Source organism: Ochotona princeps, chromosome 1 (assembly GCF_030435755.1).
Source record: "Ochotona princeps isolate mOchPri1 chromosome 1, mOchPri1.hap1, whole genome shotgun sequence".
Taxonomy (NCBI): domain Eukaryota; kingdom Metazoa; phylum Chordata; class Mammalia; order Lagomorpha; family Ochotonidae; genus Ochotona; species Ochotona princeps.
In genome coordinates, this window is record NC_080832.1 from 108,090,341 (window position 1) to 108,113,850 (window position 23,510).

At 41.1% G+C, this 23,510-nt stretch overlaps 1 protein-coding gene and 1 long non-coding RNA gene across 6 annotated transcripts in view; one reads left to right on the forward strand and one right to left on the reverse strand.

Annotated features, from left to right (window-relative positions):
• Positions 1-16,269: 16,269 nt before the first annotated feature.
• LOC131480212 (uncharacterized) lies at positions 16,270-19,428 on the reverse strand. The gene is made up of 3 exons (XR_009245337.1): positions 19,296-19,428; positions 18,609-18,676; positions 16,270-16,361 (listed from the first exon to the last, which is right to left on the reverse strand). It is a non-coding gene; the product is annotated as an uncharacterized LOC131480212 (long non-coding RNA).
• KIF6 (kinesin family member 6) overlaps positions 19,343-23,510 on the forward strand; it is a 372,892-nt gene continuing 368,724 nt past the window's right edge. For 3 of the 5 annotated variants that reach the window (XM_058663574.1, XM_058663580.1, XM_058663599.1), the window contains exons 1-2: positions 19,343-19,552; positions 22,759-22,868. In XM_058663574.1, coding sequence (XP_058519557.1) covers positions 19,487-19,552; positions 22,759-22,868 — 176 coding nt within the window. In that variant the 5' untranslated portion in view covers positions 19,343-19,486. Of the gene's footprint in view, positions 19,553-22,756; positions 22,869-23,510 lie in introns of those variants that run through there. The other 2 variants (XM_058663591.1, XM_058663585.1) reach the window with 2 other exon arrangements.

Sequence of the window (23,510 nt, forward strand, 5' to 3'; positions counted from 1 at the left end):
GCTAAGAACGCTAACAAATTGGAGTATGACTACTGATTGTACCTGAAGAGTAGGATTGAAAGGATGTTAAGATGACAAGACCTCTGTCTAGACTCCAATGTGGACGAAAAAGGGATAAGATATTTGAAATATGAAGAGGAGTTGACTTTGAGTTTAATTTTGGATGCATGAAGTTTGAGGTAACCACTGTACACTCAAGTTATTACAACCATATTGGATGGACTACAACTCATGAAAGCCATAAGAATTGAAATGAGATTTGAGAATTACTCACATTTGAGAGGTATGATAAGTAGCCAAGACTGTCCAAGGAGAATGCACAGTATGAGGGATGCTTGCCAGGTTGTAATACATTTCAAGCTAATTAGGGACAGTCTAATCAAGGTTGGTTCCCCTTGAGAGTATTACATTATTTGTGGGGTCTTGAGGTAACATGTCTGTATTGCATCTATTGTTCTTATGACTCAAGATCTCAAAAGCTCTGCTCATCACCTCAGATGCATTATGTAGAGGTCATCTAATTGAATTGGATTGTCTAATGTTTATCTTATGCTGCATAACTGAAACTGAACTGTGCCCAGTTTAATAATATCTGAGGATACATCATGTGCAAGACCACTAAGTAAACATACTTAGAACTAGAAGAAAATGTAAGGCTCACAAGTTTGACTTCAAGAAATAAACAATCTGATTCTCTGGCTTCTAGTTTCAATATATAGATTCTTGGGTAGACAGAGGAGGATGGTGTAAAAGGAACTAGAAAACTCATTGATCTACCTGTTCAAAGAAAAGTCGAGAAGAATCTGGTAGATTGTCTCTGTAAATAAGCCTTTGGCTGAAAGCAAATTTGAGGAAGTCATTCAGGCCAAAAAGGCTTCTGTTTTGTTTAAAAAATATATATCAGTTCTTGTGGGTTTCTTTTTTAAGCTTGCCTTGGTCATTTTATTTCAAGTAAATTTTATTCTGATTTTCCAAGAGGCATGGTAAGTATTATTTTCAGAAGCTCTTAATAGATTGTGCAATTCCTGGCAAAAATGAATGTGTTCCAGACAATAGAGAAGTGAGGCTGCCTCCTTGGCCCTTTCATCAACAATCTCTTCTACATAAAAATACAGATAAAGGAGCTTGGACTAGGTCTGACAAATGAGCTGAGCTATAAAAGAGGGACAAGGACAGCTCCATAACTGTGTGCTTGGATGATGGGAGATACTGGCTCAAACTGACAGGTGGATAATGAGACCTTTGAAAGCCACATGGAGGATGGAGACAAGCAGCCACTGGAAGCGAGGACATGGATAGTCTGATGATCTTGGGCAGTGTGTGGCATCCTGCTGTGTGAGTTATTTCAGTAACTATTGCAAGGAGGACTGCAATTAGGCTCCAAGTGACCCAATGTGGCCAGATGACAGAGGGCTGATGTTTCCACTGTCAGGCAGGGGAAGGAAGCTATGTCATGTGCTGCATGAACTCTGGCTAAGCTTGACATAAATGGTCACGCTTCAAATTTCTCCCCAAAGAACAGCAAGCTTCTGTGGCTCTCCAGTAGAGAGCTAGTCAAAAGCTTCCAGATAGTATGGATCAAGGAGGACGCTGTTGGAATACCTTCCATGGCCAGACCAGACCTGGTATCCACTCAGCCAGCTCTGCCTCCAGAACATACCTGCAGAAATGTCTCTGCCAATTGGAAATCACTGCAAACCAGCTAAAGATACATACCCTTCTTTTAGCAAACAAAATGAGAGTTCCCTAAATTCAATTGTTTCAGTTCAAGATTTTATGTGTAAATTCCTTTAAAATCACTTGGTTCAAGAGGAAAGATTTTAGATGGTCAACTTCTGAATCCTTGAATCTACAAGTAAATCTGAATTATGTTTGATTGATACAAAATTTATTAAATTATGCTTATACTATTTTTTTCCTACTTAGAAATTTTAAATGGACTCCTGGCATTATGAAAGAAAGCTTTCACGACTTCAAAAATTAGGCAGAAGCCAGGAACTCCATCTGGGTTACCCATGTGAGTGGCAGGCAAGTTCCTGGACCATCATCTGCCACCTTTGAGGGTGCAGATGAGCAGAAAGCAAGATTAAAAATGTGGAGGAACTGGGACTTGAACCAGGCACTTTGTTATAGGATGGGCATGTCACAAGCAGCATTTTAACCCACTGTGCTACACTTGCCACTCTGCACAGGGTTGTATTGAGCGCCTTAGTCTGGAAATAGCTCTACCTCATCTGATGCACAATGGGCTAGCAAAGATGTGAGAGCGATGTTGCCACTTTCCAAGATGCAGTAGATGCGTTAGAAGAACACTGCCAGCTTCTTCCAACCATGACGTGACCATTTACTCAGGTGAAAGCCAGCAGACACAGAATACTCCCTGATGGCTCACCATGTTGACTTATTGTAGCCATTAGTTCTGCCTTACAAATGCAGCACCAAATCTCGCCTTACTGATCACTTTTTAATAGAAGATCATATTGCTTCTTATAAAATTTCTTTTACTGTGACTGCTTTTCAGTGACATGAAGACCTGTTTTACATTCTCCAAAGTGTCTATTTTCTCTTAATTACACCAAGGAACCAAATAACTCTCCCAGATCAGCCCTTACTATCAACGAGTCTGTCTGCATGATGGAAAACACTCCCCACACAGCTGTATTCTTTGCTCAATCCTTGGATATGAAGATTAGTCATTATATTAAAATCTGATTTTTCTGCCTTACAGATGAGAATCCTCTTGTAAAATATTAGACATAGTTTATAAGTTATTCAAGTTAGATTTATAGATTCTTAGTTTTAATTTCACTTGTATTTATATAAACTAGTGTATCTGTTCACTATTACTCTGGATGAGGATGAGGATACTTTTTTTTTTTGCTCACTCTGTTTTTAACTTAAAAAGAAATATCATTCACAATTTATGGAGTGCTTTGATCACAACTTTATGCTGGCTTCAGTACAACACAGAGACGAGCTTCTGCATAGTGTTTCTAGGGTGTATTGCCTATACCAATAGGCATCCATCTCACACCATTTTCCAAAATGACAGTTTCTCCCTGGATCTGGTTGGTAAAAAAGAGGCTATATGACATTTTACCAAGATCCTAATAATTTCTAATCTTCTTAAATTCTCTTCCTGTTTTTGAAGACGCTAACTCTGAAAGAAGCCATGAGAAAGTTGAAACTGCCTGGGAGGAAGTCATCAGATAGAGGTCCTGATGGAGAGCCACTGAGGCCTTCAGGTCATAGTCATTATCAACAGTCAGCCGAGGGCGGAAGGGAATGTGCTGGTGATTGCAGGCTTCTTATCCCAGGCCCCAAGTTTTCCAACGGAGGTGCCAGGCATCATAAAGCAGAAATAAATCTTACACCTTCTGCTTTTTCTGCAATCCTGACCACAGACTCCACAAGCAAACTAAACGGTTGTCTTAACGCCAGTACGTTTAGGGTAACCTTGTAGGCCATGATGTGACTACAACATCTTGTTTTCTTCTTTCCTTCCTTATCCTTTACACTCCTCTATGGTTAGTACAGAACATTTCTGGGCATGTCAAAGAATAGATAATAAGGCCTGTAGAACATTATCCTATTATGCTGACATATTATACAGATACTGAAATTACAAGTACAGAGGTAACTCTCATTGCTGAGAGATGGGGTGCCTCTTGAAAGCAATGAAGGAGAGACACCAAAGGCTTTCAGAAGGGCCTTGGGGTTTTTAGGCTTCCCTGATCTCTTCTTGCTTGGACAGGAACCTGCAGAGAAGACATTCTCGAATGCTGGTCTCTTAACCGGTTAAGAAATGGCTGGCCAAATCTTGTGCCACACATTTGAAGGTATGGCCACGATTTTAGCACACTTGGACAGTTTCAAAGTCCAAATATTTATTTATGTTTCTAGATTGTGATGATTAACTCTAGGTATGATGTTAAAACTTCAGCAGAATGCAACCGAATGACAAGTTTTCCATCCCACACTTTGGTTTTAAATGTTGATTCCATAGACACCAGGATTTTTTAAGAGATCATATTAGGTTCAAGACAACAAATTATTCTTGGCCTCCATTTAATCAGGAATCATGAAAGTGCCATGGCATTTATTCAGTGGTCCATGTTGGTCTAATTACACAGCACAAATGAGTTGAGCTATGAAAGAAGCATAAGGACAGCTCCATAACTGTGTGCTTGGAGGGTAGGAGATACTGGCTCATACTGACAGGTGGGTAATGAGACCTTTGAAAGTCACAGGGAGGATGAAGAGAAGCAGCCACTGGAACGCATAATGATGAACTAAAAGTCATAGTTCTTAACAATTTAAGGTTAGAAGGTACTCAAAGACATAAAGATTTCCTCTTTATTATGTGTGGGAAGCCTGGACACAACTATTGATAAGAAGCTATTTGCTTACTTTACTCCTGAGCACTCCTCATTATTTGAAAACTTTTGAATTGAGTTCATATTTCCTTTCAATTAAATATATAATTATAAATATGTCATTTTAATATACATAGTTTATATATATATAAATTATTTCATATATTTATAAATTTGTCCTCTATATAAGTTATATATTACATACAATGCAAATAATAATTTATATTACAATATAATATTCATATTATATATTATATAATTATATGCTTATTTAATTATATATACAATTAGATATTATATACAACATAAACATATAATACATAATTAATATAATATAAATTAATATAATACAATATAAAATGTAATATGATATAAAACATATATAATTAATTATAACATGCATGCGGTATATTATATATTATATATTATAGATGTAATATAAAGTTTGTTGTATATAATATATTGCATATATACTACATACTATATATAAATATATTTTATATTATATTTATACAAGTATATAAATATAAATTTATAAATTTCTTTATTTTATAAATCATATATTTATGTTTACTATAGTGTATGATTATATTTTATAATTATATTGAATACAGTATATATTTATATATAATGTGTTTACTGTATTATATATAGCATATATTAGATAATATAATATGCTACATATTATTCTATCTAATAAAATATTGCCATGTGATATATAATATTTAATATATGACATATATGAATATATATGAATATATTTATATTGAAAATGTGTTATATATTATTCTATACAATAAAATATTGTTATATTGCATTATACACATTGCATTATATATTAACATCCAATTATTAATATATAATGCTATGTATTTATGTATGAATATAGAATATTATGCTATATTATAATATAAATTATATATAAAATGTGTTTCTAATTATGTATTAAATATATAATATTATTTATATATAATTGATCTATAAACAGTCTGATCCTTGTTACTGGTCCTTGGCCAGGACAGTTGGGCTGCAGGATGCAGGTTGGGCAATTCAAGACCATGCTGTAGATCAGGTTCTATTTACTCCACATGCTTCATTCTGGGACCAAGCTTGGGAGATGGAAACCAGCTCACAGGAATCAAAGGAGCACCAAAGGACAAGCTAAATCATGCAAGCAAACATAAAGTCTCTGCCCACATCCCTCCTACCTATGCTGTTAGCCAAGTCCATTGGAATTGGAGGGTGGAGAGAGGTAAACTCCTTGGATTGTCCCATTGTTCTTTGGAAGAACGATGCAAAGCTCCAAGGTAAGTGTGTGTGATGATTGCAAGGGAATGAAGGATTGTAACAATTTCCTTTTCCATTGTAATTGTACTGTACTTTTTAAACAAAAGCCAGCTTAAATAACTGCATTTTTAAACCCAAGAGTAATATTCTGGGCTGAAATCCTACAGATTGTTATATTAGGCAAACTCACAAATACTGAAGAATCCCAAACACTGAGAAAGTCAACAATCCTAAATCCAATTTAAAATTTTACGAAAACCTGATTGAGTGCAGTGGTCAGGGAACTGCCTTGGTTCTCAAAGGCAGTACACTTGGCAGGGAAGCCACACAGCTCTTCTGGCTGATTTGGAGCGTGGCAAATGCACTCAAGTTTCTCGATATTGCCAGCAGCATCAGAAAGGATGTGGCCAATGCAGGCAGAAGCACCACTAAAAATGGAAATATCAAAAAAAAAGTTGGGATAAAATGTTTAAACAAGTTTATGGGAAGACCTACCTGATTTCTGAGTGATGTAATGGAAAATCCATTTTTGGTCTGCCCATGTCAAGGACGTTTAAAAAATTGAATAATATGAAAATTTGTAATAAATTCTAAACCAGCTAACCAAATCTCTTACTGCTGAGAAAAGGTCAGCTGGAATTTCTAAATAAGTAAAATAATGCATTGAAGTCCCAAGACAAGGTGACAGCTTAAGAATATTAAAGTCTGCTGACTGCGTGTGTGCATAAACAGATGAATGCCTAAATATAGATAGACATGTTACTTATTGATTTTTACAACTAATAACTACTTATTAAAGTGAGGACTAGATCCCAGATGTTGATTTGTTTGTTTTTTAATAACAGTTATCGCAGTCAGCCAAATTATATCATTAGGCCTTCCTTCAGTTCAAATTTGTCCAACCTTGAAGAACTTACTAGAGCTCTGACTCTGACGTAAGAAAATGGGACATTTAAATTTTGTCAGGGCTGTGCTGAAAAGAAGATCTTCCAATATAAGGAGTGTGTCTCCTAAAGACAGCAAATTAAATTCAGTGCATTTCACACCTTATATAAATTGTTCAAATGTATGGAAATACATCATAGCCCTAATTGTAAAAAAAATTGATGAAAAATTATAAGACTCTTAGAGGAAAACAAAGGTGAAAAATCTTGGTAATTTCAGATTAGGCCAAGAGTTGTTAGATGTGATACCAATGCATGAACCATAAAAGAAAAAAAAAGCTAGACTTCAATTAACTTTTAAGAAAATCCTTTGCTCTGGGAAGGCAATAGACAGAGATTCAAAATATATGCTACAGACTTGGAGAAAATATTTACAAATCATAGAAGTATTTATATTTGAAACTGTCTTCTATACTTGCATATATAAGGGTACTTGAAGAATCTATAGAAAGTCAAATTAAAGCAGAAGTTTATTTTGGTGTAAAATATTTTGAATCCATGTATACAAGGAGTTTTTAAAACATTCATACAAAATGTATCATGAAAAACTACCTGGATTTTGGACCCAGCGCGACAGCCTATTGACTAAATCCTTGCCTTACATGTGCCAGGATTCCACATGGACATTGTTTCATTTGCTGGCTGCTCCACATCCCATCCAGCTACCTGCCAGTGCACTAGGAAAGCAACAGAGGATGACTCAAAGCCTTGGGACCCTGCAAATGCATGGGAGACCCGGAAGAAGCTCTTGGCTTTGGATTGACTCAGCTCCAGATGTTGTGGCATTTGGAGACTGAACCAGCAGATAAAAGATCTTTCTCCATATCTCTGCTTCTCTCTGTACACCTGCCTTTCCAATAACAATAAGTAAAAAAATAAATATCTGAATTTCAAATTTCTTTGCACAACAAGCAAACTTCTCTTTTACATTCATTTTGCATGAACTGTTTGGATTGCCCTTCTATGCATGTATTTAGCAAAAACATCCCAGTTAAAAAGTGACTGGAAGTTTTGAACTTCATATAGGAAGATATACTTGGAATGCAAATAAGGCCCTGAGGAGGTGTGCACAACAGCATTTACAACTAGAAAAATGAAAATTATAATTACATGAGGTACTATTACTTATTAAGTGGTTAAAATGCTCTTTAAAGTGTCAACACCAAGTGTTAATGAGGATGCAGAAAAATCAGGATTCTCAAATATTGCTTATGGGTATGCAGAATAATATAGTAACTTAGCAACTGATACAGTTACTTAGGAAAACCATCTGGTGGGGAAGTGGGCTCCTCACAGATTTAATCTTATACTAAAAATAGGAGCATAGAATCCTGTCCCTGGGTGTTAACTTTAGGAAAATGAAGACTAAGATCCTAAAGTGGGTTGATGAGTGAGCAAATGCAATAATCCAGTCCATGGACCAGTACACAGCAAAACAGAATAACATCAATACCTACAACAAAATGGATAAAGCACAAATGAATTATTTGGAATGGAAGAAGCCACACTCCAAGATCATATATGGTAGTATTCCACTTATGTAACATTCTGCAAAAAGCTAAGACAGAGATGAAGAACAAGCCAGTGGTTGTTCGAGGCCCAAATCAAAGGGAGGGTTTGACAAGGAATACCATGAGAGAATTCGAGGGTGGCAGACAGCAATCAATTGCTCTGCTTCCCAATCATGACAATGGTTGCATAACTCCATGCATTTTTTTAAAATACACAGAAATATACATTTTAAGAAGGGAACTTCACTATATATGAATTTTAAAAGACGTTCCAAAAGTTCAATGAAACAATTAATTGTTTTAGCATTATATGCCAGCAAATACAGATTATAAAACTGAGAAAGTCAGAGTTCCTTGGAAATGTCTTGGGAAGGGTCTCAGAGGAAATGATGACACTTTATCACTGAGAACTATATGAGGAGCAGTAAACCTTAAAGGCAGGAGAGGTGAAGATGTCACTTTGTAAATAGAGTGAGAAAAGGGAAGGGAAGGGAAGGGAAGGGAAGGGAAGGGAAGGGAAGGGAAGGGAAGGGAAGGGAAGGGAAGGGAAGGGAGGTGAGGTGGGGGGGAGGGGAAGGGAGAGGAGGGGAGGGGAGAAAAAGGAAAAGAAGGGAAAGAAAAAAAGAAAAGGAAAGGGAAGGGAAAGAAAAAAGAAAAGGAAAGGAAAGGAAAGAGAAAGAAAGAAAAGACAAGAAGAGAGGAGGAGAGGAGAGCAGAGAAGAGAAGTAACTTGGGACATTTATGAGGCACCTTAAAGCTAAGCATGGTTTAGTGGTCAGGGACTGGAGAAGAGGGAGAGTGAGAAGTTCACAGCCCAAAGAGGCACACAGAGGTCTTGGGTCAGCAAGCGTGTGCAGGGAGTGACAAGAGATTCAATTCAATCGGAGGACAAATGGAACGTGAGAGTGTGCTGGAACTAATTGGTATAGAGTGTCCAGAACAGCTTAATTCAATAGACAGTGGGAAGCCATTGGAATGTTTCCAGTGGGAGTTGACTTCAAAGCAAGATCTTCCAAACTCATCTGAGCACAGGTCACTTAAAGCATAACAATGAAGAGAAAGAACACCAACAAATTGTATGAGAGACTAAATGTCATCTTTTCATCTAAATATCCTTGATTTCAGAAACTGATCCATGGGAAAACTGTTGTGTAGTACAAATGGGATATTGCCAAAACTATGCACGGATATGGCAAAACATAAGGCAGCATAGGCCAGTTATCAGACAGCAGAGAGGTACAGGGATGGGGTAGAAGCATTTATTTGAAAACTGGATGTCCCATGTTCTTATATGTGATGAATCTCCTATGGCTTCCTGTGACTCTCTGTGATGCCGTATTACCATTTAGAGACAGATCCTGTTACTTAGAAGTTGGCAACTATGTATCATGTAGAACTATACCAACATATTTGTCAATGTTCTGGCATCTATTTTTGGAAGAGAATTTAGAAGAAAAACACCAGTAATACTAACTGCTGCTGAAGACACTGTTGGTAACCTGCTCATATCTCCTCAGAGGTCACTATGCCTTGAGTGGATATATCCACAAAATCCAACAGCATCCTGCCTCAGCCTCTGCACCTCTCTTTGCCCACACTGAGTAGGCTGGAAGTGCTAGGGAGAGGTGTGTCCCCCTCCTGAAGCAGCCCTCCAACAGTGCAGATCAGGAATTGCTGGATAATATCCCAGAGTCCCTTCCCCAGAGGGAACAATTCTAGGGTTTGTTACATGTAGTCTTGCTAGGATCATTGGTGGTATCAAGCCCTGGTCTCCTACAATGATAATCCAGCTGTAAGTGCATGCTTTATTGGTATTCCTCCCTTCTCCGTCTTCTTGGGCTCACTCCCAATTATGCTCCTTGTGTCAATATCTATTTGGGAAGAGTGTAATCTACAACAATGTTGGCTTTCCCTATATAGACGTCCTTTCACCAATTTTACCCATATAGGATTTTCCATTAATTAAATATCTATCAAGCACTTCCCATGTGCATAGAGTAGGCATCCAATGATGAACTAGAGCGAAGTCATTGTTCCTTTGGCAGTGCTAGCACCTGTTAGAAGCAGTGATGATACCTGCAGGATGCCAAGGGCTTCTGCAGCTGGGGTCTGAGGCTGCTGTGAAAAAGGCAGGAAGGGAAAGCTCCAGCAGAGGCCTGAACAATGACTCATGGCTGCAGAGAGAGGAGGGGGCAAGTGTTACCAGCTGTGGAATTTAGAAGACAATTCTTTCACTTTTGGGGAGCCCAAATCATGGAAGTGGTGGTGCAAGAGCTACTGGTTATAAATGCCAGAAAATACCTTTGTAGAATTTCTAAAAATCCAGTGACTAAGAAAGTGAAAGATGAAGAACTATTTAGTTGACAATTACTAAAGGAACATTCTTTTTAAATTAAAAATAAGCTGATTCCCAGATTCCGCAAACACATCTCAAATATCCTGAAAGATGACTAACTGATGGTGGATACCCTGGGCCCACACTTCACCACCTCATCAGATCCTGTGTCTGGTGTCTTCCACTGATATCAGTGTTAATGCACTCGATTTATCACCCTGGGAAATTAGGAGCCACCTTCAATATACCTGAAGAAAAGTTGTTCAGAAATTGAAACTACAATGCCATGAGTATCTATTCAGTATGTAGGTTTTCTGTTCTCCTGGGTGTCAGAGAAGAAGAAAGTAATTTTCACCACAGGAATATAAACCTTAGACATAAGGTTTTAATTTGTAGGAGTTTCATTGGTTCATCACAATGTGTCATGTATCCACTCATCCATTCATGAAGCATGTGGAAATCTCTGGTCTGCGTCCATCACTGGAAATAGACAAACAGGGCACACAGTCACAGTTCAAAGTAACCCTGGGCACATGAGGAGCTGGCAATGGGGACAGATGCATTAGGTAGCGCTAACTGGACAATCAGACCTAATACAAGAGAACATATCAGTATTTCACTAAGTCCACAAGATATGAGCACTGTGGAAAACTGCACAAATGCTTAAATGCTTTTGTACCAAAACTAACTTATCTTTAAATTCCATTCTCCATGAACTTGCACAAGATACAAATTTCTCACTTGAGACACAGTTGCAATGGGGATACCCACTCACTGTGTCCAGGGGAAGGTAGGTGACGATCTTTATAGAACTGGTGATACTTGAGCTGTATCTAGCATGGCTGTTATTTTCCTAGCAGATAAGGCAGGAAGTAGACTGCCAACACAAAGAGCAAGGCAAAGGCATGGAGGTGCGAAAAAACTTAGCAAGCTGAGGAACTGCAGCGAAAGTGGAGGACATGATAAGGGCTGCAAAATGTAAACAGAACAGTTTGCAAAGGATTTTCAGACCTGATAGCAGTTGAAACAGAGAAAGACTGATGATCTAACCAGGAGTGATCTGAGCCGCCGGTGCAGCAGAGGGAAATGAAAAAGAGCAAGATTAGAGAGAGGTAAGGAAAGCAGTTGGGAGATTTTTGTTGATTTGTAAAAAGAAATCCACATAAGCCAACAGCATCATTTTGTAAACTAAAGTTACAAGTAGTGCAACAGATGAGAGAGAAATAAAACGCAGTTAGGAAACAGTGTTGTCCAACCACCAAGTAATACCCAGAACAACCCAGAAAGTCTTTACTGTGACTCATTTCTATTTCAGGACCCTAAAGCACCTGATGTTCTCCAAAGTTGTCTTTCGAGTTTTCAATCACATCTCAGAGAAAGAGGCGATAAGCAGCCACTGTGCTGTGAGAATGACACGCACACAGATGGGTCACCCTGGGCTTCCTCCGAATGCTAAGCTCTCTGCCTCAGGAGGTGCTTTGCCTTATTCATCATAACTTACGACACATGCTTCTGCATGGATTTGTGCTTATCCCTACATATAATGACAAGAATACCCCCTCTTACACATTCGTCTTCCCCCCAGGATAAGATACCCGTTACCCCTGCTCATGGCTCTGGCAATGATTCCCTCTGGTCTCATCATTTGCCGCAAATCCATTCCTTTGAGTGACAACCGTATCTGATGAGTTTCTTAGTATTTGCCAGAAAGCAGGCCCACAACTTTGGATGGGTATTAATTAGGACTTAGAAATTAGATATATAAGGGAAGTTCAAAATATTTATGGAAAATTCATGAACTAAAAGGTAGGTGTGTTTTGGAGCAAAATTTTGAAAACCATGCCTTTGAGGTAATTTGCAAAAGATTCACGGGAAATAAATATTCTGAAAAGACCTATGCATGGTGTTAGGTGATGACCACCGACTGTCCGCCCACTGGTGGAATAATATCAGCAAGTTGTCCATAGTTGTAACAGAAGCTTTATTGGAAAATCCACTCCTGGGTGCCCTTCGTGCAGAGCGGAAGCAAGATGGAGGTGAAAAGGGCAGCATGTCCAGGAGTTTTATATTCCTTTAGATACGTGGGCAGGCAAAGGGGTGGTCTATGCCCCAATTATGTAAGGAATGTCTGTTCCGGTTTGCCAGGGGTCAGCTGGAATCCCACCAGGCCGGTGATGTAACTGGCTCCTGTGGACCCTCCTGTTCTGGGCTGAAGCCTGGGAGACATGTCAGGTCTGGAGCAGACCAGCCCCTCACCTCCAGTGCCCTGGGTAGCCATCCCATGGAAGTTTTCTTTATTTTTTAAATTGCACCAAAATAAACATCTGTTAATTTCAGTTTCCCATGGACTTATTGAAGTGCCTTTGTAGCTATCCAAGACAGAGAACAGCTCTGAGGCCCAGCATAGGCAACTGAGTCTCTCCAGGTGTTATTCCACGATGCACAAAGTTGTCACTCTGAACGCAAAGCTTAAGCAGGTGCCATGGCGTGTGAGAGACGAAAGGCAGACCTCAGCAGGCTGAGGAGTGAGTAAGAGATGAGAAAGTAGAGGGCTGAGTAGATGAGCTTGCTGCTTGCCTCTCCAGAATCACGCAGACGCGATATGGTTGGATTTTCTGACAGTAATGATGTGTCAGGTAAGGCGCTTCTACATGTGAGTCATTTTCTTTTATGTTCTAAGTTCTGCTATTTGTTGGTCAGCAGTTTGTTTTTTCCAGTTCCGAAGTATGCAGAGAAACCCATTTAAGTAAACAAAGGGAGAAGATAGAACTGGGTGGGTAGTTCAAGAGCTATTTTTTTTTTTAAACTCAGCCCATCCCTTGTTTCATGGGGGATGTGGGTAAAACATTCAGGTTGTTTCAGATGAGCCTGAGTATAAATACACAAACAGTCATATTTTCCAGCCACGGCTGGAGGCAGCACCAGTTTCCCTTCATACCATGGCACTGTCATTTGGTTCCTAAGCTACACACACTCTGTAATCCGGCAAGAGTCTGGGCTGTAATTCCATATGGCTGGCCACCAGCTTCCAGCCTTAAATGACTTTGATGTTGTTCAGGGGGATCCCCAGGAGGGCTGCAGGAAAAGCATCAAATTGGAAGAGGCCAGGCAGCCAGAGACGTGATGAAGCAGCAGGAGAGAGAGAAGCCAGTGGGGGGAACACCTGATTCGACGGTCTGATGGAGAGGAAGATAGTCCAAGCTCACTAACCCCAGCCATTTCCAGTCATTCTACAAACCCAAGTGTGGGTGATGTTTACTGAATGTCACCCTGCTGTGAAAAACGGTTATGCTAATGAAATTATGCTTTGAATTAGCTGAACATATTCTCAAAAGAAAATTCTTTGCTGAAATTATATATTACAGATTGTGTGGTACCCTTGCTCTGCAATTGGATGGCATATTGTTATTATTTAGCACTTAATGAATACCAGAATTTGTGCTGCGTGTTCCCCCTTAGTTCAGAAACAATGAAACTGCAGGTTGTGACGGGATCCCCCTGCCCCAACCCCAGTACTGGTCACTCTGGACTGTTAACTGCAGACCCCAGCTGGGAAGGGGTCTCCGAGGGAGTTTGTCCTCTCTGAAACACACACTCTCTCCTCCTCATCTTTCAATTCCTTTCTCAAAATTCTCCATCAGGGACCTATCTAATAGCCCAAATATAAGGGCCAGTTTACATGTTGGTTTATGTTCTTTGAAGGGTGCTTTTTATTAATAAACAGAGACGTTCTGGATACTGGCCTGGCTTCTTGGAGGAGGCAATTGTGAGAAGATCCCAGGTTAGCCTTCAGCACATGTCTCAACATTCAGTTCATAATCTCAGGAGCGGGGGAAATCCTGCTGTGACCAGAGAGGATTTTTGAAGAAACATAAATCCCCTGAAGCCATGTATACAATGGAGGAGAGGAAGGTTTACTTGCAATTAGGCAATTTTACACACATATTCTGTATCAAAATTACCAGCCCATAAAACTTTAACTGGTCCCTCTTCAGACTTGTAAAGTAAAATGAAGCATTTTATAGCTGTAGTACCAACAGCTCAAGAGGTAGTTGAAAACGAATACTGGGGCATCGTTTCAATCTTTCTTTAAAAACGAAGCAAAATACACAAGCAAACAAAACCCGACTCACTTGCCTATAGACTAATTCATTTCAGGCACAGTTTAATGTTTTTCAGATTTGGGATAAATAAGCCTCGGCTAATTTGCCTGGTGCGATTATCTATTATTTTGGCAACTGCAGAGCTCAAGAATCTCCTAAACAATTGCAAAGCATCTTAATCCCCACGTTGAATCAAGGAGGTAATGTGCAAATCATAACACTGGATATTATAAACTCAGCTGCAGGAAAAACACTGTAACTTGGAGATTTCGTCTCAAGGCCTACTTCATATCCATTACAGGTAGGCCTGGGAGTTACTGGAGTTAGTTTTACCAAGAATAGAAGCAGGGGTTTGAGTAGGGTCCCTACAATTATGCTTTCTTCAGGTGGCATGGTGCATCAACCATTCTGAATGCTATTGCTGTTAGTGGGGGCACTAGTCTCCAATTTACCATGATCCATTGCTCTTGTTTCTGCAGAATGTGTTTCTGTCGTAGGTCTGGCCCAAGCAGCTATCTGAGTCTGCAGTCTCCAGTACATCTGATATATGAGGACCCTTAAGAAAATGTCTGAATGGTAGAATTAAAAGATGAGTTCATTTTATTGCAAAAAGAATTTGAAATCTTTGTGAACATTTTTAATAATACATATTTTCTGTAAATTTTTGAAGACCCCCTCCTAAGTATGAATTTTAAGAAGTTTTTTAAATAATACACTAAATTCATCTAATTCCATTTTCCATTAATGTTTGAACTGTCCTTATATATATTTATAAAGCACAGTTTCTGTCACTTAGAAGGCATTTTTTTCCTCAGAAAGGAAACCAATTCAGAGATCAGAGTCTGTGTGTGAGCACTCTCGTCACTAGATATGCTGTTAACATCTTTACATTCATGCCCACGTTTAATCCTCAAGACAACTTCGTGAAACAGATACTGTTATTACCTCTCCCCATGTATTGGATGAGGCAGCCGAAACTTAAAAATATAAATCACTTGGCAAGGGTCACATTCTTAGAAAGACAGATGCAGGACTTGAGCCCATACTTCCTCCCCATCAATACAGGTGATCACATAACCCAGAACTCAAGAGAGAAAAGATAAGATTGCCGCTACCTGAAAAAAAAAAAAAGATTGCCACTACCTGGATGCAGATTCTCCTTCCACCCTCCACAAACTCCTGCATGCCAAGGCCAACTTTATTTTCTCCTGCGATTTAATACTTAAAGTTCTTTGTGATTGAATACTGAAAGTTATCTTCTCTAAATATCCCTGGCCCTCTTGCCTCTTCATAACTCTGTGGTACAAACTTTTATTGTCCTCTCTCATTCCTGGACCTTCCATCTTTCTACTCCCTTAATTACAAACAAAAGACCATCCCAGCCCTGAATTTCTCTGGGTTTTACATTGTGCTTTGCTTCTTGATAACTCACCACAACAAGCTTCTGGAAAATGCAGCCTATCTTGGCTGTCTCCGCTTCCTGCCCTCTCTCCCACTTGTTCCTCAGCCTCCTGCAACGTGGTGACACCTGTTCCCGCCACTCCAGCGACATCACTATTGAAATCACTAAAGATCTTTTAGTCATTTAAAGCAGATGGGTACTTATATGGTGCATCCTCTTTAGTATTCCACAGTACAGTACTGACAACTTTCTTCTTTTAAATGCTGTGTCCCCCTGGCTTCCAGAACACAACGTTCCCCTTTCTCTTTCCGACCTTGCTGGCTGCACCTTTCATAAAATTTCCATCTGCAGCTAGCAGAGTTAGCATTTCACCCTCAGGCCTCTTGAGCAACTTGGTCATTTTCTGGGTAAAAAAAAAAAAGATCCATGAAGACTTGCCCATCCACATGTGCCACAGCTTCTACATTTTATCCAGCTGCCAGTTGAAGGTCAACTGAAGTTTACTGTATCTCTAACTCCTTATTTCCCTTTTTTCCTTACTCTGTTTTGTCTGTCCACATGAACACCTTTATCATACATTGAATTTTGTGAATTTTGTCTTCCATCAGGTGAAGACATGCCTAAAGTCTTTATCGGTGCCATATCTTTCCTCATCTCTCTGCTCCATAGCCGCTACCAATATACTTGCTCATATCCACTCTGTTTTATTTCTTTATTTTTTGGCATTTCTTATTATGAAACAATTTACATTTAATATATTTTACTCTTTGATGTGTATAGGTAGTCCTATGAGTTTTGACAAATACATATCATGATGTAGGTGCCACGCTACAATCAAAATACAAAACAGTTCCATCACACCCCTCAAAATTCTTTCCTGCTCATTTGCAGTCAACTCCCTCCCTTGCTCGCAAGCCCTGGAAACCACAGATCTGTTTTCTATCCCTACAGTTTTCCTTTTTCTAGAATGTCATGTAAATGGAATTATAAAGCGTGTAACCTTTGAGTCTGGCATCCTTCACTCAGTGCAATAAATTCGAGATTTAATCATGCTGTTGTAAGCATCTGCAGTTCATTGCTTTTTGTTATATGGATGCACCAGTTTGTTTATCTATTCATCAGTTGAAGAGCATTTACTTTGTTTTCAGTTTTTGGCAATTGTGAATAAAACCACTATAAACATCCATGTTTAGGTTTCTGTGTGAACATGAGTTTTTGTTTCACTTGGGTAAATACCTAGGGGTAGGACTGCTGGGTCATAAGGTAACTATAGGGTGTATTTTATTTTTTAAACACAGGAAACTTTTTCAAAGTGATTGGTCCATCTTAGGTTCTTATCAGTGATGTCTGGGAGTTCCATGTGTTCTGCATCTGTTCCAGCAACTAGCTTTGTCAGATTTATTCTCCTACTTTCTCCATCCTAAGGGATATAGGACGGTTCCTTCTTGAAGTTTCAATTTGCCTTTATCAATGATCAATGGCCCTGACCACCATTTTTGTGAGCTTATTTGACAGTGATATATCCTCTTGGGTAAAGTATCCATTCAAATCTTTGGTCCCTGCTTTCTTTTTTTTTTTTTTTTAACTTGAGATTATTTTTCTGCTTCTGGGCTTTTAAAAGTTTGTATTCTGAATGAAAGTCCTTTATCATATATGTTCTCCAAAATTTGTCTCCCAAACTGTGGTCTTTTAAGAACTTTTTCTAAAAAAAAAAAAAAAAAAAAAAAAAAACCTTCTATTTTGAGACAACTGTGGATTTGCATACAGATGTACAAAAATGATACAGCCTGCCCACCCTTGTCCTGGTCTCCCACAATGGTCAGATCTTCTATTACTACAGTGGAGTAGCCCGATCAGCAGGACTGACATGGATAGGCTCTGCAACTTAACTCAATCTTACTTGACTTTCACCAGTGTTATATGCACTCTCTGTTGTGTTCTATTCTATGCAAAGCTGTCACACACGCAGCTGTCTGTGACCACTGTCACAGTCAAGATGCAGAATAAATCCAGCACAAGAATCTCCTTTGCAACCATCGCCACCTCCCCAGTTCCCTGGCACCACTCATCTTCTGCTCCTCCCTTACCACCTCAACAATGCTAGATATCGGAATCTCACAGTCTGTAACCTTGGAGTCTGGCTTCTTTCATGCAGCAGAATTTCCCAGAAACCCTTTCAAGTCCCATCAAGAGCACCTTCCTTTTCAGAGTCAAATCCTATTTCACAGTTTAATTCCTTGGAACATCTGGGTCGTTCCCACTTAGGGACTCATACCAATACAAGTGGTGTGAACACTGAGGCAGAGTTTTTTGTGGGAACACGAGCTTTCACTTCATTGGGGGTTGAAATGCGCCAGAGTGCTGTGGCTCAGAGCTGGAGCTAGTACACCTTCGGGTTTATAGAAAACGGCCAAACTGTCCTGCAGAGTGGCTGAACTGGTCTACACCATGCATCTCACATTGTACCCTCTCATCAGCCTCTGGTGTCATTGTTTCATTTCCGCCATTCTGATGGGGCATAAGGACACCTCATGGTGATTTCAATTGATGTTTCTCTGCTGGGCCATGATACAAAGCATGCTTTCAAGTGCTCAGCATCTTTTTAGAAGCCCATCTTGTTTTCTGTTTTTGACTATTGCTTTTTACTTACTTAAGAGAGGGACAGAATTCTCACCACTGATTTCACTTCACTGGTGCCTGTCTTGGGCAGAGCTGGGCCTAGACGGGAGCCAGGAACTCATTCCAGGTAGCCCACGTGCATGGCAGCGACGGGATCAATCTCTCCAGCCATCACAGCTGTCTCCCAGGAGTTGCTCTGACAGGAAGCTGGATTTGGCAACTGGAACTAGGGACCTAATCGCATTACCTTCGTGTAGAATTTGGGGGTGGTAACCTGCTATGCTAACCGTGGCCCCACGCTTTCTGGATGTAACTTTTGCGTGGAAAAGTCCCCTTTTCGCCAGTCACATCCCTTCTCAAACCCCAGGCCTACCCCAGTCAGAGCACAGCCCTTCGTTTCGGCTGAAAATTCATGTCCTTCGTGGTTTGGTGATCTCCAACCAGACAAGCAAAGCTTGCTCGGTTTGGGGTCCACCTGTCCTCCTCCCCTCCCAACCCGGACACTGTCATAGATTACGTGACACTACTTTAATGAACGAATAGCTAAAAAGCGCTGAAGGCACAGAGAAAAGAATGAGTTAAGACATAACTCCAGCTATGGTCGCCCTCATGCCTTTAGACAAAGTTCTGGCCAGCCCCGGCGCTAACCCCAGATGACAGGACTTTACCCTGCGCACATGCGCAGCACTCGGCGCTCGGCTCCGCCCCCTCAGGGTACCTTAGCCCTCCCCTCTCCGGCACGACCAATTAGGACGAGGAGGCGGAGTCTTGGCTGCCGCGGGGCTCCTTGGGTAGTGTCCCTAGTTACTGTTGCTAAGGCTGCGGGTCCCCGGAGCTGGTGTGAGGGTCACAGGTTGTGGCTGCCAGGGCTTGAGAGAGGTCAAGGGTCAGTGCAGAGCAAGGGAGGAGATGGTGAATCAGACGATCCAGATTTTCGCGAGAGTGAAACCTTCTCTCCGGAAGCACCAGCAAGGGGTACGGGGCTGGAGAGCTTGCCAGGGCGCCCAGGCGGCGGGGCCCCGGGGGTGGGACGGCACGCGAGGGGGCTGGGCCGGTGTGGCTGGCTTCGGGGGCCGTCCTCAGACCCGGGCGCACGGGGTTCGGGGCGCTGGCCGGCCGACCCCCAGGGCCCAGCGGGGCGGGCGCTGACCGGGCCGGTTCGCCCTGAGGCGCACGTGGTGTTCGCCCGCCCTCGGTCATGGGGCGCTGACCGGGCTAGGACAGCACCTGAGGCGCGCGGGGTGTGCGCCCGCCCTCGGTCATGGGGCGCTGACCGGGCTAGGACAGCACCTGAGGCGCGCGGGGTGTTCGCCCGCCCTCGGTCATGGGGCGCTGACCGGGCTAGGACAGTACCTGAGGCGCACGTGGTGTTCGTTCGCTCGCCCTCGGTCAGGGGCGCTGACCGGCTGACCCCCCGGCCCGGCGAGGTGGGCGCTGACGAGGCCGGTTCGCCCTGAGGCGCGCGGGGTGTGCGCCCGCCCTCCGACCCGAGAAGCCTGCCCCTCAGCCCCCCGCCAGGCAGCTCCGCCCCTCGGGTACCTCAGGGAGAAGGGTTCGCGCCGCGGCGCGGCGGGCGGGTGTTTGGACGTGCCTGAAACTCTCCAGGTCCGGTGGAGCTACTCAAAGCGCAGACACAGCCCGTCCTCGGCAAGAATGTGTTGACTGGTCGCGTTGACGCGCTGCGCCGTAAACCTAATGGTTTACATACACTCTTTGTAGCCGCAGATGGGCGGCTAGGTGATGCATCCAGACACAAAGAACACGCGTCCACACTTGGTTCCAAAACGTTTGGCTTTTCGCCAGGTGCTTCCTCTGGGAAGCCTACTTCAGAAGGGGCGGGGGGGGGGGGGACTAGATGTCGATTCTGCCCCTGCTCTGAGGTTCCCTGTGTACTGGTGAAATGTTTCAACACACACTCTGCTCTGCCTTGAAGGGGACATGGTAGTTTTTGGCGCTTCTTAAGAAAAGGCCCTGTGACAGTTGCTTTCACTGCATGGTTTCTGGTTCTCCTGAAAAGGGCTGGGTGTTTTCTTCATTGTACAGATGAGGAACCTGAGATACTTACTGTGGCCGGGGTATCCAGCTGCTGAGTGGTGGAGCTGTGACTGTAATTCAGGATTCTTTATTCCCAAGCATGAACAATTTGGACCATGGTTATGAGGGCCTGGAGTTAGTGTTTTTAAAATACTATATAATCTCTGTTCTGTTTCTATGCTGCGATTTGTATCCTTATACAGTCTCACATGTAACAAGCTGATTATAACGTCTTGGTCATTATCCTCTTGAGTCCTTTCACCAGAATACATTCAGGAGAAACGGCTTGAGAAGAGTGGAGGGAAAATGTTGCCTTTCAAAAACACGATACAAGGGATAAAGCAGCGTAAAAAGAGCCATGTGTGCCTTCCCATGTTTCTCTCCACTTACAGCCACTTACATGAAGATTGTTTTAAATGCATCAGGTGGAGACTGTTCTATGTAATACGTCCCCCCAGGGGCTTAGCTCTACATGTTGTGTTTACTTACAGTCAGCAGTCAGGAGCAGATGCTGGGCTCTGCTAAAGCGACAGGGTGTGTTACACACACACACACATACACACACACACTTCACTTACCTGTCTAGCTATTAATGAACATGTAGTATCCCAAAAGATATACTTTAAAACGATCTCCTGAAAACTTCTAGCCAGAAAACCTTGAACCTGGTACCTTTGCTTTCTATGTATTTTTAAAATGTATCTATTTTTCATGATACAGTTCCATAGGCTCAGTGATTTCCCTTTCCACCCTCTTTATTTCCCGTCCTCCCCACTGCTTTCCTTTATATTAGGGCAGTAGTAGAGTCCATCATTCAGCTATTCAAGTGTATCATGGCGTTGTAGGTACAGACAATGATAGCATGTTCAGCATCCTGGCTATATCTCGCTTTTCTGTATCATACACTTGCTCTGTGTGTTAGTGTTTGCACACAGTTTTAGACTGACTTCTTTACATGAAGCCTTTATGTTTTTAAAAGGCTGCAATTAAAACCCTGCTGAGGAAATGATTCTTACATCCTGGTGATTTAGGTAGGCTTTTACTTGGCTTAGCAATTTGACTTTCCCTCACTTCTACCCCATCATCAAGTATCTAACTGGGTTTTAAACTGGAAATATTTCATCATTGGAAAGAATTTTATTTCCTGGTGAAAAACAAGAAATCTCCTGGGAAGGCGTTATAAAATACTTGCATTGTTGTTACATCATTGGATCCCCCAGCAGTCCTGGAAGGGAATCAGCTCTGAGGAGCCTCGATTGTGAACGTGATCGCACGTTACACAGCTGGTCAGTTGAGCTCAGTTCCGGACCCAACTCTTGGAAACCAAATCTTAACTTTTTGTCTTTATCATGACTTTAAAAAAAATTTTTTTAAATGAACTTGACTGTGAATTGTCCTGGCCAATAGATGAAGGTGTATATAACCAAGAAAAGGATTCAAGTGTTCTGTTTTGAGGATTTTGGTTAAGACCCTCTATTCCAGTTTTAGCTTAGAGAGTCTCAGTGGTTTCTCCAGGATCAGTTGCTAATTAGTGGCTGGGCTGAGCTGAGTACCTTGAAAATAAGATCAAAGACGTGAATTACATCTTTTTTTTTTTTTTAACCGCATGTCTTTTATCAAGTGCCTGAATCTATCTCACAGAAGCCTGGCTCCTTTGAATATAATATGAATTACAGCATTCTTAGGAGCTCTGGGAGAAAGCTCCCTTGTCCTAGCTCTTTTGTCTCTGTCTGGTAATTTGTGAACGTTTAGAAAAGCTGTGGGTAGTAGTAAAATGTTAATTTCTGATACGCATTACAAAACAAGTAACATGTTGCTTCCAGGACTTTTTTTTTGCATGACAACAGTAGAGACACCCACCAGTTCAAATTTGAATGTCAGTTAATTTAAAGATGACCGAGCTTAGAGAGAGTGTTGATTTAGGCTTTGTCTTTTGTTCAGCTCTACAGGCTTGTTTGAGTCCTCACATGGTTCAAAGAACAAAATTGTTCTTTCATGATTGTTAAAGTTATGATTGTTAAAATTGTTCTTTCAAATGACTCTTGAAAGTACATTTTTCATGCCGTAACAGTGTAAGCCGTAATAACACGGTCGTGGTTTACACTGCACTTTTATCGTGTGTAGTAATTTATCTTTATTGTTTGTAGATTTATTCTATAGATGAAGATGAAAAATTAGCGGCCAGCTTGGAAATTATCTTACCACGTGATCTGGCTGATGGATTTGTGAATAATAAACGAGAAAGCTACAGATTTAAGTAAGTGTATCTTTTCCCCTCGTTCATTTCTATCTCAGTATTCCATGCTTGCACTGTGTTACTGTCCACTCTAAAGTAAGAAAGGACCATTTCTTCTAGACACTGTGGAGTGGCTAATTGCTTCAGTGAGTAGCGAGAACTCAGGTTGTATTTATTTTCCACTGCTGTGCCCAAGGTTGAAGGGAAGATATTTCTATATTCCAGATCATATTCCGAGATTTCAGCTTTCCTTTCCTACTCCTACTTCTCTAATGTGATCCATTTCCTTCTCAGTCCACTAGGGCTTAGCACTTAGAGAAAGTGCCAATGTGCTGCTTAATTGTATCATAGATAAGAACTTACAGTGCAGTCTGTGTGCTGGCTAGGCCAGCCTCGTGGGTAACGTAAAGGATATGTGGACCTCATATTCACATGTGTACTTTCTTTGTCCTCTGCGACGTAATAATGTGCCTCAGGAGCACTTGAAATGTGTCTTACTGAACATGCGATGTGTTGGCAAGTGTGAAATATATGAAGAGTTTTGACATCAAGACTTAATATCCCTTTCACCATGTAAAATATCTCACAGGTTTTTTTTTATGTGCATTAATATAGGAATGAAAGCATGAGGGATATGTTGGGTTAAACGTGTGCTATTAGAGT